This window comes from Narcine bancroftii, chromosome 7, assembly GCF_036971445.1.
Source record: "Narcine bancroftii isolate sNarBan1 chromosome 7, sNarBan1.hap1, whole genome shotgun sequence".
NCBI lineage: Eukaryota > Metazoa > Chordata > Chondrichthyes > Torpediniformes > Narcinidae > Narcine > Narcine bancroftii.
The window spans coordinates 208,933,071-208,946,630 of record NC_091475.1 but is presented as its reverse complement, the minus strand read 5'-3'; the positions used below and the strand labels follow the sequence as shown (position 1 = coordinate 208,946,630).

The 13,560-nt window shown below is 42.3% G+C and overlaps 1 protein-coding gene across 1 annotated transcript in view; it reads left to right on the top strand.

Moving 5' to 3' along the window:
- The window catches only part of uvrag (UV radiation resistance associated gene), a 371,671-nt gene that overhangs the window by 172,206 nt on the left and 185,905 nt on the right, over positions 1–13,560 (top strand). The window contains exons 12-13 of the mRNA XM_069892509.1: positions 2,075–2,135; positions 2,836–2,970. Of these exons, the coding sequence (XP_069748610.1) occupies positions 2,075–2,135; positions 2,836–2,970 (196 nt within the window). The remainder of the gene's footprint in view (positions 1–2,074; positions 2,136–2,835; positions 2,971–13,560) is intronic.

The window sequence follows — 13,560 nt, the reverse complement described above, 5'->3', positions numbered from 1 at the left end:
ATGTTAATGAAGCAGTCTCCACCGCTTCCTTAAGCAATGGAACATGATGCTATGCGCCCTGAGTTTGCGAGGAAGGTCAGGTAGGGGGACAAAACATAAATGTAGCCAGTTAGAAGGGTTGAAATGTGTCTACTTCACTGCTAGGAGTATAAGTAATAAAAGGGATGAACATGGACAAGTATGTGGAACTAAGATGTTGTGGCTGTTATAGACACGTGGCTGGAGGAAGGGCAGGATTGGTTGATATAGGTACCGGTGTTTTAAAAGGTATAGGATGGGAAGTAAGTGGGGGGTGGGTGGTGGGGGGAGGGAGAGGAGCATTACGGTCAAGGATAGTATCAAGGTTATAGAAAGGGAGGTCACTGCAGAGGGAATAACCAGATTGTAACAGTAGTGCGGCAGGGCTACAGGCAAATCATTCTCCATTATTTTGTTTTACTTCCAGAAGTCCTGGCAAAATCTCATTTTTCTCAAACAACACTTTGCAATTAATGCCCCTTCCTTTATTGCCACACACTGGTTGGTAACTCATTAGTGTCTTTTGTCACTGAACTTTGGCTTGTCTAACTCCATTTTGTACCAAAAACTCTTATCACCAATTGGCTGGTTGCATCACTGCCTGGTATCTCAGGACAAGAATAAGCTCCAGAAGATTGTTAACTTGAAGCCAGACTTAACTCCATCGAGGACATCTATGTGAGGTGGTATGTTAAGAAATTAACCTCTATCCTCTGTTACAAGATCAAACCAGCAACCACAAAGAAGGCTTATCTCACAGGGGTAAAGATGAACAATTACTTTATTAACAAAAAATTCACCTTCAAACTTTAATTCAAAAATCCCTCCTTTTATAACAATGCCCACTGGTTACTATGCAAATCTCTATAACAGTGTAAAATTAATAAATCCCCCACCCTAAATATGACATATGTAATTAAAGTCTAAGTTACATCTCCAACCAGCCCACAGAAAAAAACTTAGACACAAAACAAACACAAAACACAAGACTCACAAAACTTCGATCTCAACCGAAGCAAAGATCATAAACAAAATTCAGCTTGTTTGGTAAACTGAAGCCAAAAGATCTTTTAGAGAGAGAGAGAGCACAACATTTGAAATGGTCTTCTTGTGTTGCTTGCAGAGAGAGGAACAACTGGCTTGGTCCGGATCCTTCTGGCTGCCTTTGGAATCTTCATCCCTTTTAAGATGCCCATCATTCTAAACTTCCAGACAATGACTCTGCTCTGGGCCTCCTTCCATTTCACAGCACCACCCAGTCTCTCTCTCTCTCTCTCTCTCTCTCTCTCTCTCTCTCTCTCTCTCTCGCTCTCTCTCTCCTCTCTCTCTCTCTCTCTCCTCCCTTCTAGAGATGTTCTCATTTGCAAACACCCAGATCTCAGCTCTTCCTAATCGCTCACCATTAAAATATTATTCCAGTTTATCTTTATGGATCAATTAAGTGAAGAGAACCACAACTCTCAACACCTCTCTGTACAGTTGACAAATTGGAGATTTAATATTGCAAATAAAAGTTTTGAGGATTTAAGCATTTAATTTACCATAATAGCAGAGTGTCTTCTCCCCAGAGTAGGGGAATTGGTAACCAGAGGACATAGTTTTAAGTTGATGGCAGAGAGATTTAACGGGATCCTGAAGGGTAATTTTTTTTTAAAATGTACACAGAGGGTGGTGGTATAATGGACAGGCTGCAAGAGGGGAGTGGTGGAGCCAGGTACTATTGCAACATTTAATAAACATTTGGACAAAATTAAGATAGGTATGAATAGAGTAAATGAAAGAAGGCTTTTCCCACTGAGGTTAGGTGAAATTCAAACTAGAAGACATGGGTCAAGGGTGGGATGAGTGTTGGTGAGGAAATTTTGGTTGGCATGCACAAGTTGGGCTGAAGGGCTTGTATCCACACTGTATGACTGATTCTGAATAAGAAATATAACTGGGTGAGGTATCTTTAAGACCAGTGACTGCAGTTTCAAGCTCAGTTCTTAAATGTTTGTTTCTGATGCTATGCATAACTTGGCTGGAAACGTTGAACCATTTTGTTTGTTTTGAGCAGAATGACCAGAAGGATTATTTCATGTGCGGAGTCAAGCTACCTAACTCAGAAGACTTCCAAGGTACAAAGCCGTTGAAATTTGATATTATGTGACTGGTTGCTCTTTTTTCCGTCATGACAAGCACACAAGCAGGCTATTGTATATCAAAGGATGTGACCAGTGAAGAGGGTCATATTCTTAACTGCTGTTTGAAAAAGACAAACTTGTAGCAGTCTGGGTCCAGCTTTGCCCCTTCTCGTTCAAGGTGTTTTGTTCAAAAGGCTTCAGTGAAACTGATTCTCTTCATTTTTGAAGGATTTGGAGGATCCCTTCCTTGCTTTATACAGCGCTGCTGTATCGTTCTTGTTGCTGTGCTATAATACCAACATTTCACGTGCATATTGCTCCTGGGCTTGACATTTCCACAATGTATGTTGTTTTCCCACAGCCAAGGTGATGTAATTTGACACAAGGTCACTGGTATAACAGGTACATCTCTTCATAATTCACGATTTTTGTAAATGACCTCGATCAGGGGCAGTCAAACTTGCTTAAGATTCACATATAATAAACCTCAGATGCGTGAGAGCCACAAGACATTGTATTACATACATGTTTTCACCCTTGCATTGATATTTTGTTACAAAAAATTATATAACTATTCATATATAAATATATGTATTCATGTATGTAGATTTTAAACTGCTAATTTGTATTCACTTCAATAATCAAAAAGTACACCTATACATACCAAATATTTTATTTATATTGGTACGTCCAGGACATTGGGAGTTCAGATGTGCGGGCGGGCAGCCAGCCAGGGTCGGGTGGCAAGTCCGAGTTTGTGACGTCGAGATCTCTGATGGACGGGCGGCCTGGATCACATGCTCTGTTAATTTCACTGCCCGCGGCACAGGTACACATGCCAAGAGTCACGCGATCACAAGCCACGCCCACTAAAACTACCATTGAGAGAACTCGACCAACATATTTCCATGAGCTGCACATTATATGTTAAAGAGCTGCATGTGGCTAACAAGCCACGGTTTAGCTACACCTGACCAAAATGAAGAAGCAGAAGGATGTGTCAGAAAGTTTGCGGATGATACGAAGGTTGGAGGAGTTGTGGATGGAGCTGAAAGTTGTTGTAGGATTTAGATAGGATGCACAGTTGGGTGGCAAAGTGGTAGATGGAGTTCAATCCAGATAAGGGTGAGGTGATTCATTTTGGAAGGTCAAACCAGAAGGCTCAGTGCAGTGGTAATGATCAGATAACAGATAACAGATTTTGGGGTCAAAATCCATGTCTCTCTGAAGGTTGCCATATAGGTTGATAGCATAGTTAAAAAGGCCTATGGGATGTTGGCCTTCATTAATGGGAGATTGAGCTCAAGAGTTGAAAAGTCAAGTTGCAACCTATAAATCTCTGGTAAGACCACACTTTGAGCATTGTGTTCAGTTCTAGTCACCTTATGTGGAAGCTATGGGGAGGGGGCAGAGGAAATTTACCAAGATGTTGCCTGGATTGGAAAATAAGTCTTATGAGGCAAGTTTAGCACTGCTGGGACTTTTCTCTTTGGAGCAAAAAGGACAAGAGGAGTCTTGGAGGTCTTCAAGATCCTGTAAGGCATAGATAAAGTGGACATGTGGCACCTTTTTCCCAGGGTAAGAATAGTAAACACCATGGGACATCTCTACAAAGTGAAGAGAGGAAAGTTTAGGGGAGAAATCAGGGTTTTTTTTTACTCAGAGTTGTGGGTGCCTGAAATGCCTTGCCAGGGATGATGGTGAAGGCTGAAACATTGGGGGCATTTAAGGGACTTTCAGGCAGGCATATGGATGAAAGGACGAGGTGCAAAGGGTTTAGTACTTTCTTTGGTAGGAATATATAGGTCGGTGCAACATCGGGGGCTGAAGGACCCGTGATGTAATCTTCTATAATCATAAAAATATTGACAGAAGTCAGTAGATTAGGCGATACAATTCCAAGCAGTCAGCGCAATGCTAATACAGGGCCAGCAACTCGGGTTCAAATCTGCAGCTATTTGTAAGGAGCTTGTACATTCTCCTAGCGTCTGCATAAGTTTCCCCTGGGTACCCTGGTTTCCTCCCACCCTCCAAAAGCACACGTGAGTTGTAGGTTAATTGGGGTATTTGGGTGACACAGGCTCGTGGTGTAGGTTTAAATTTAAAAAAAACATGACCAAGAGCCTTTGGCCTTTTAGTTTTGATTTATTTTTATTTTAAAGAAAAGATTAACAGGCCCTTCTGGCTCATGAGCCCATGCTGTCCAAATACACCCATGTGACCAATCAATCTACTAACCTCATATGTCATTGGAACCTAGGAGGAAACTGGAGCACTTGGAGGAATGAGGGGAGAACGTGCACACTCCTTACAGCAGCGAGCTGGAACAAGCAGTGTATCAGGCTTACGCAAACTGTACCACCCGGGGTTGCTTTTTATGTTACCCACCGGACAATCGAGAATAGTGATTCCAAAAGTGTGTACTGCCGCGCCCCCCGCCGTGGGCAGCGGAAAGATCCAAGGAGGCAGTAAGGGAAAGGTGGGGGGGGGGGGGTTCCGAACCATCCAACTTGTTATCTTTGTCTGCTGCAAAGTTTAATGAAGAAGCCAGTGCAGTAAATTGCTGGCCAGTCTCGGGGTGCAGTAGTGAGCAAAATAAATGGTAACAAAGCAAGAGCTGGTCTCAGTGGCCACCATGTTGTGCTGGCCTCACTACCCCTGCTCAGTGCTGACACAAAACCCCTCCCCCACTACCTCCCAAAACCCCCTCCCCCCAGGCCATTGTACGGTGGGCCGCTCAGCCTGGAGGCCAAGGGGGTGGCAGCCCAAAAAAGTTTGAACTAGAATAAATCTCTACAGTGCTATATAATTCTTTGCTTCATTTCTGCTGCAACCAGGAGGAAGAATGTCTGTGGATTGGATTAATTAGCTGCCACATAGTGTAGATATTCTGATTCTTTGATTCTATGTGAAGTATCGTTTTATTTAACATTTGAGTTTATGTTCTATATGAAGTATCCTCTACATCATTTGGGTTTGTAGTTACATTTGCATAAACCACAAGATTTTTTTCTTCCCTTGTACTCTTAGACTACAATCATTTCTAGAAAGATTCTCAATGACATTTATAAAAACACAGAAATGTTGGAGGAACACAATGTCCATAGGAGATAAAGATATACCACTGACATTTCGAGCCTGAGCCCTTATTCAAGGTATAGACGTTGCAAGACCTGCTGAGTTCCTCCAGCATTTCGGTGTTGTTATTGCAAAGACTGCAGACTTTTGGGTTTCACTCTTGCTGACAATTGACAAGTCTAAATATTGTCGACTAAAATCAATGTTCCAAGTTTGGGTGGCATAGCTTATTGCTGAATGTTAAAACTAACAGCAAAATAGAGAAGGTAATTTGGCAGTTCAGTTTCATGATCTTTAATCAGAGATTGACATGCTCTTGATTAGCTAGGGCATCAAAGGTTATATGGGAGGATGACCAGGTAGTGAGGCTGAATGGGAAATGGTGGGGCAGTCACAATGGGCTGAATAGCCTATTTCTGTTTCTATGTCTTCTGGTCTAAATTGTCGTTCAACGATGAACTGCATTCAAGCAGAGACCAGAAAAATGACGAAACTGGAATGAGGTTCAAAGCAGATGCTTCAGGGGGAAATTGGTTCATGGTACAGAATGAAATGAGTAAATATTGAGGCAAGAGTGGGCAAAGTGGCAGAGGAAAGGAAAATTGGTCACATCAGCCCACCAGCTATCTAGACAGAGTGAACCTTTGCCCCAATCACCAACCTACACTGCCTCTATTTCTATCGGCTCTTTTCCAGCCATCCTACTTATCAGTGCCTGCAATCTGAGAAAGAGAAGCTACGATTAGATTTCAGATTCCTATTTCAAATTTATTGTCAGAGTACATGGAAATTGCATGGAATATAGGAGTTGGGAGGTGATGTTGAGATTGTATAAGACGTTGGTGCGGCCTAATTTGGAGTTCTGTGTGCAGTTCTGGTCGCCTAATTATAGGAAGGATATAAACAGAGTGGAGAGAGTGCAGAGAAGGTTTACCAGAATGTTACCTGGGTTTAAGCATCTAGAGTATAGGGAGAGATTGGACAGATTAGGTCTTTATTCTTTGGAGCGTAGAAGGTTGAGAGGGGATTTGATAGAAGTATTTAAGATTATGAAAGGGATAGACAGAGTGGATGTGGATAGACTATTTCCGTTAAGAGGAGGAAAGATTAAAACAAGAGGACATGAGTTAAGAATTAAGGGGCAGAGGTTTAGAGGTAACATGAGGGGGAACTTCTTGACTCAGAGAGTGGTAGCCGTGTGGAATGATCTTCCGGGAGAAATAGTGGCGGCGGAGTCAATTGTATTATTTAAGAAAAGGTTGGACAGGTATATGGATGAGAAGAAGATGGAGGGTTATGGGCATTGTGCAGGGAGGTGGGACTAGAAAGGGGTGTTTGGTTCGGTGCGGACTAGAAGGGCCTAATGGCCTGTTTCCGTGCTGTAATTGTTATGTTATGTTACATACAACCCTGAGGGTCTTTTTCTTGGAGCCAGGTAGAATTACCCCTTAATGGTAGTGCAAAAAAGCTGTACACAATATACACATGTAAACAACTAAACAAATGTAAAACAACTGTGCAATACAGAGGGGAGAAAAAAAAGTGCAAAAGTAAGGCCTTAAATCAGTCTCTGATTGAGTTGGTCATTGAGGAGTCTGATGGTGGAGGGGGAGCAGCTGTTCCTGAACCTGCGAGTCTTGTGGCACCTACACCCCTTTCCTGCTGGCAGCGGTGAGAACAGAGCATGTGCTGGGTGGTGTGGTGCTCTCCGACAGCAGCGTTCCCCATAGAATGATTTTGATGTGCAAAGGGGTTTGCCTGTGATGTCCTGGGCTGTGTCCACTACCTTTTGCAGGGGTATTGGGGTCCCCATACCAGACCACGATGCATCTGGTCAGCACATTATCCACCACGCATCTGTAGAAATTTGCCAGGGTTTATGATGTATTACCAAACCTCCACAAACTCCTAAGGAAGTAGAGGTGCTGACGTGCTTTCTTCACGATGCCATTAGTGTGTTGGCTCCAAGAAACATCTGAGATATTGACTCCCAACATCTTCAATTTGCATATCCTCTTCACCTCTGATTTCCCCCATTGGCTACTGGATTGTATACATCAGGTTTTTCCCCTTTCTCAAATCAACAATCAGTTTTGGTGGCATTGAGTGAGAGGTTGTTGTTGACCTATCGTCTTTCTTTATACAACCCACTACCGTGGTAGTGTCGGCAAATTTGATGGTCTTACTGTCTTTCCAACCTACAGTCATGGGTGAAAAGCGAGTAGAGCAGGGGGCTAAGAACAGAGCCCTGTAGTACTCCGGAACTGATGGAGATTGTGGAGGAGATGTTCTTGCAAATCTTCCCTGATTGTGGACTGTAGGTGAAATTAAGGATTCAGTTACACAGTGGGGTGTTGAGACGCAAGTCTTGGAGTTTGCTGATCAATTTTAAGGGGATGACGGTGTTAAATGCCAAACTGTCGTCGATAAAGAGCATTCTGTTGGCTGGATCTTGCTGTCCAAGTGTTCCAGGGCTTTATGTAGAGCCAGTGAGATGGCATCTACTGTAGACCTCTTGCCATGATAGGTGAATTGGAATAGATCTATGTTGCTGCTCAGACAGGAGCTGATTTGCTTCAACACCAGCCTTTTGAAACACTACATCACTGTTGATGTGAGTGCCACTGGTCGATAGTCATTTAGGCAAGTTACCACACTCTTGGGCACTAGTACCACTTTGTCAGTGAATTCCATGTGCCCACTATCCTCTGAGTGAAGAAATGTCCCTTCTAAATTCTATCTCCCTCGCTTTGTAGTTACAAAGAGATTGTCTTATTTTGGGAAATACACTGACACTATTCCCCTTATCGATGACCCTCACAATTTTATGATTTCCTCTAAAAAGGAAAATGGGCCTAATTTTTCCAGTCTCTTGTGATAACTCAACTTCACTGATCCTGGCAACAATATTGTAAATGTCTACTTTACCCTTTCCAACTTGATATCAGTCCTGTAGCTGGGTGACCAAAACTGCATCCAATGTTCCAGGTGTGGCCTCACCAACATCCCAATGCTTGTATTTAATGCCATGATTGATGGAGGCAAGTGTCCCAAACGTGCTCTGTCTACCTGCACTGCCACATTTAAAGAGCTATGTACCTGCACCCCCAGATCCCTCCTGCTCCTGAAGATTCGTCACGGCACTGCAACTAACTGAGGTTCTGCCCTGTTTCGATTTACCAATGCAGCACTTCGCACTTTTGGGTTGAAGTGTATCCTAATGAAATCGAAAGTTCTGAGCAAACAACCCAGCTGGTGCAGAAGAGTCGAGCCTAACAAAGACGAATGTGCCCTCCACAACATCTGCTGGGTGATCAAGGTAGTTCACTGAAATGAGTACAGGGTGATTCAGGGGCGTTAAATTGATTAGAGATGGCTAGAAAACTGTGTTGACATTGGAGCAAATTGTAGCTTTAATTGCAGTACTACTGCAACAGGAGTACTAGCAGAACGAAAGTGGAAACAGAAATTTTGTCGCGTTTCAAGCCCTACTGCTAAAACCCCTGCTCTCTGTTAAAAAAAATATTGTGTGTGACTTGAAGGATGTAGGGGACAGTAAGTTGGGACCCTCAAAATAGAACATAGAAATCTATAGTTCAGTGCAGGCCCTTCGACTCACAGTGTTGTGGTGACCTAATAACCCACTCTAACAACTGCCTAGAATTTCCCTGCTGTATAATTCTCTGTTTTGTCAGCTCCATGTACCTGTCTATTAATCTTCTTTAAAAAAAATCCTATTGTGCCTGCCTCCACCGCCATTGCCGGCAGTGTATTACATATAACCACCACTCTTTGTGTGGAAAAAGTTTCCTCTTACATCCCCCCCCCCCCCATGCTTACTCCCAAGCACCTTAAAATTATGCCCCCTTGAGTTATTCATTTCAGCCTTGGGAGGGGAAGAAACCTCTGGCCATCCACATGATCACTGCCTCTCATCATCTTGTACACCTCTCTCATTCTCCGTCGCTCCAAGGAGAAAAGACCTATCCTCATAAGGGCATAATAGTTTCCAATCCGGGAAGCATCCTTCTCAATCTCCTCTGCACCCTCTCTATATCATAATACAAACACAGGTAAGCTGCCTGGCGTGTTTGTAGAGCCAAGAGAGAAGCAATCCAGCACGAGGTGAACTGGATGGAGCAGAGTAGTGAAAGATACTCGAGCAAAAATACTGCCCAAGTTTTCTGTTGACAAGTAGAAAGCTCTTTCCTCAGAAAAAAATTCCTCAGGGGAGCAGTGAGGGACTTTTCTCCTTGGAGCAACAGAGGAAGAGGGGTGACCTGATAGAGGTGTACAAAATGAAGGCATTGATCATGTGGTTAGCCAGAGGGAAGTTTTCACACAGAGAGCTGTGGAGACATGGAATGTGCTGCTGACCACAGTGGTGGAGGCGGGTGCAATAGGATTTTATAAGGGACTATTAGATGGATGCAGAGAACTGATCTTGAACTAAGGTAGTACTCATCAACAAATCTGGCAGTCTTTAGGGTAGCCAAAAATTAATTAAAAAACTCCACAAAAGCAAAATAAAACGAATGCTTGAAATCAAGTCAAGTTCATTGTTACCTGATTGTACACGAACACGAACAAGTATTTCAGCTCTGCAGATCAGGTGGTGGCTGTGGATGAATATTTCTGTATTTTTTTTAAAATGCTCAGTGGGTTTGTCTTGAGATTTGCCACGGAGTTGATCTGGCCCTTTGGAAGCTGCCTAAATCTCCAATTAATTCATTATTCTCTTGGACGACTCAGGAGGTTCTTCTTCAACAGCATTGTTCTTGTACGATGAACAAAATGTCTGGGGCAGTAGGTTTGTGACACAGCACCTTGCGGAGGTTTTGCACTTCATGTTTCTTGCTATTTTTGAGTTGCACCACACATTGACTTTGAGAACACAGTGTTGTGTTGGCAAGTTTGTTTCATGAGGATTTCTTTCACCTACTAAATGGTTATGATTTCTTAACATCGTATTTCTATTCTTTAAAATAACTTTCTCTACATCGCAGATGTAAATGACATAGTGGTTTACATTTGGAATGTGTTTTACTCATAAGATTTCCTTTGAAGTCCAATTCAAGTTTGGAGAATTGATTTTTCTTGTTTTTTTTTAAGTGATTAAGGAAGCGTTGGCTAGTAATTGGAAAAGATCATTTGGGAAAGGAGACCCAAGTTATAGTGCCCATTTGGAACAGAACATGCTTCATGCTCTGTATGCCACTGTTTCAAGGGACTACCTGCTAAAATTAAAACACCACTGTTCTCTTCTGTTATTTCTGGCCCAACAAAGTTTAGCTGGTCTTTACTGTGCCACACCTGTACTTCATTTCCTATATCCTTGCAACTAATATCCAAGGCCATATTTGCTGCTAATACACACAAGCTGGCCATGATGTGAATGGAATTTTGTATTTGATGTATACAAATTTAAAATCACCCTTTGTACAAGTGCCATGTATTGATTTAATTCAATTGAAAGTTGATGTGTGGGGGTAAAGACATGTGAAGACTGAAAGGCAGATTAATGGCCTGAAAGAATTTGTAAAGGTGTCATTTTCCTTTTGCTAACTTAATTTCTAAAGTCAGGTTTGTGTAGTAATTTCAATTATAAGGGAAGGACCCTTTTTGTTTAAATGATAACATAACATAACATAACAATTACAGCACGGAAACAGGCCATTAGGCCCTTCTAGTCCGCACCGAACCAAACACCCCTTTCTAGTCCCACCTCCCTCCACAATGCCCATAACCTTCCATCTTCTTCTCATCCATACACCTGTCCAACCTTTTCTTAAATAATACAATTGACTCCGCCGCCACTATTTCTCCCGGAAGCTCATTCCACATGGCTACCACTCTCTGAGTAAAGAAGTTCCCTCTCATGTTACCTCTAAACCTCTGCCCCTTAATTCTTAACTCATGTCCTCTTGTTTTAATCTTTCCTCCTCTTAACGGAAATAGTCTATCCACATCCACTCTGTCTATCCCTTTCATAATCTTAAATACTTCTATCAAATCCCCTCTCAACCTTCTACGCTCCAAAGAATAAAGACCTAATCTGTCCAATCTCTCTCTATACTCTAGATGCTTAAACCCAGGTAACATTCTGGTAAACCTTCTCTGCACTCTCTCCACTCTGTTTATATCCTTCCTATAATTAGGCGACCAGAACTGCACACAGAACTCCAAATTAGGCCGCACCAACGTCTTATACAATCTCAACATCACCTCCCAACTCCTATATTCCATGCAATGATTGATAAAGGCCAGCATACTAAAAGCCTTCTTCACCACCCTATTCACGTGAGTTTCTACCTTCAGGGAACGATGTACCGTCACTCCTAAATCTTTCTGCTCTTCTGTATTCCTCAATGCTCTCCCATTTACCACGTATGTCCTATTCTGATTCTTCTTACCAAAATGAAGCACCTCACACTTATCAGCATTAAATTCCATCTGCCATTTTTCAGCCCACTTTTCTAAGCAGCCCAAATCCCTCTGCAATCCTTGAAAACCTTCTTCATTATCCACTATTCCACCTATCTTAGTATCGTCTGCATATTTACTAATCCAATTCACCACCCCATCATCTAGATCATTAATGTATATAACGAACAACAATGGGCCCAATACAGATCCTTGAGGCACACTACTGGTCACTGGCCTCCAACCTGACAATTATCCACTACCACTCTCTGGCCTCTCCCTTTCAGCCAATGTTCAATCCATTTGACTATCTTAAAATTTATACCTAAAGACTGCACCTTCCTAACTAACCTTCCATGTGGTACCTTATCGAAGGCCTTACTGAAGTCCATATAGACAACATCCACTGCGCTACCCTCATCCACATTCCTAGTCACCTCTTCAAAAAATTCAATCAGATTGGTCAAACATGACCTTCCTCCCACAAATCCATGTTGAGTGCTCCTGATCAGACCCTGTCTATCCAGATGTTTATAAGTACTATCTCTAAGAATTTTCTCCATTAATTTACCTACCACAGACGTCAAACTTACAGGCCGATAGTTGCCAGGCTTCCTCCTTGAACCCTTTTTAAATAACGGAACCACATGCGCAATGCGCCAATCCTCCGGCACTATCCCCATATCTAATGACATTTGGAAAATTACCGCCAGAGCCTCTATTTCCTCCTTCACTTCTCTCAATGTCCTGGGGAAGATCCCGTCCGGTCCCGGAGACTTATCCACCTTTATATTCTTCAAAAGCCTTAAAACTACACCTTTTGTAATCTCTATATTCCCCATATTTACCCAATTTGCTTTTTTTAACTCACATCTCCCAATATCCTTCTCCTTAGTGAATACCGAAGAAAAGAAACTGTTCAATATCTCCCCCATTTCTCTAGGCTCCGCACACAGTTTTCCGCTCTGATTTTCTAAGGGACCAATTTTGTCTCTAGCTTTCCTCTTACCATTAACATATTCGTAGAACTCTTTTGGATTAGTTTTCACCCTGCTTGCCATAGTTTTCTCGTACCTTCTTTTAGCTTTCCTAATTCCTCTCTTAAGATTCCTCTTACATTCAATGTATCTTTCAAACATCTCCTTAACTCCATGCTTCTTATATCTAATGTACGCCTCCCTTTTTCTTCGAACCAAGTTTCCAATATTCCTTGAAAACCACGGCTCTCTCCAACCTTTTGCCCCTCCTTTTAACCTAACAGGAACATAAAGCTTTTGCACTCTCAAAATCTGATCTTTAAAAGACTTCCATCTCTCTACTACATCCTGCCCATAAAACAAATTGTCCCAATGCACATCCTGCAAGTCCTTTCGCATCTCCTCAAATCTAGCTTTTCCCCAATCAAAAACCTCATCCCTTGGCCCTGACTTCTCTCTTTCCATAATGACATTGAAGCTGATGGCATTATGATCACTGGACCCGAAGTGCTCGCCAACACTAACCTCCGTCACTTGACCCATCCCATTTGCCAACAGTAGATCTAACACTGCTCCTTCTCTGGTCGGCATGTTATAGTTTCATGTTATAGTTGTCACTTCAAGTTCCAAGTTTCAAGTTCCAAGTTTATTCTCATCCGATTGCACAAGTACAACCTGGCGAAACAGTGTTCTCAGGTCCTTGTGCAAAAACATGAAAACACGTAACATACCTAAGAACTATACATATACAGAACGTATATACAAGTATAAAAATAAATATATATTGTCCAATAAATAGCAGAGTCTCGGATGGTTTGTATTTTTGTTCATTCGGTCGTTCAGTAGTCTCCCTGTCTGTGGGAAGAAGGTGTTTCTCAGCCTGGTGGTTCTGGGCCTGAATCTTTTTCCTGACAGGAGTAATTGAAAGATCCTGTGTACAG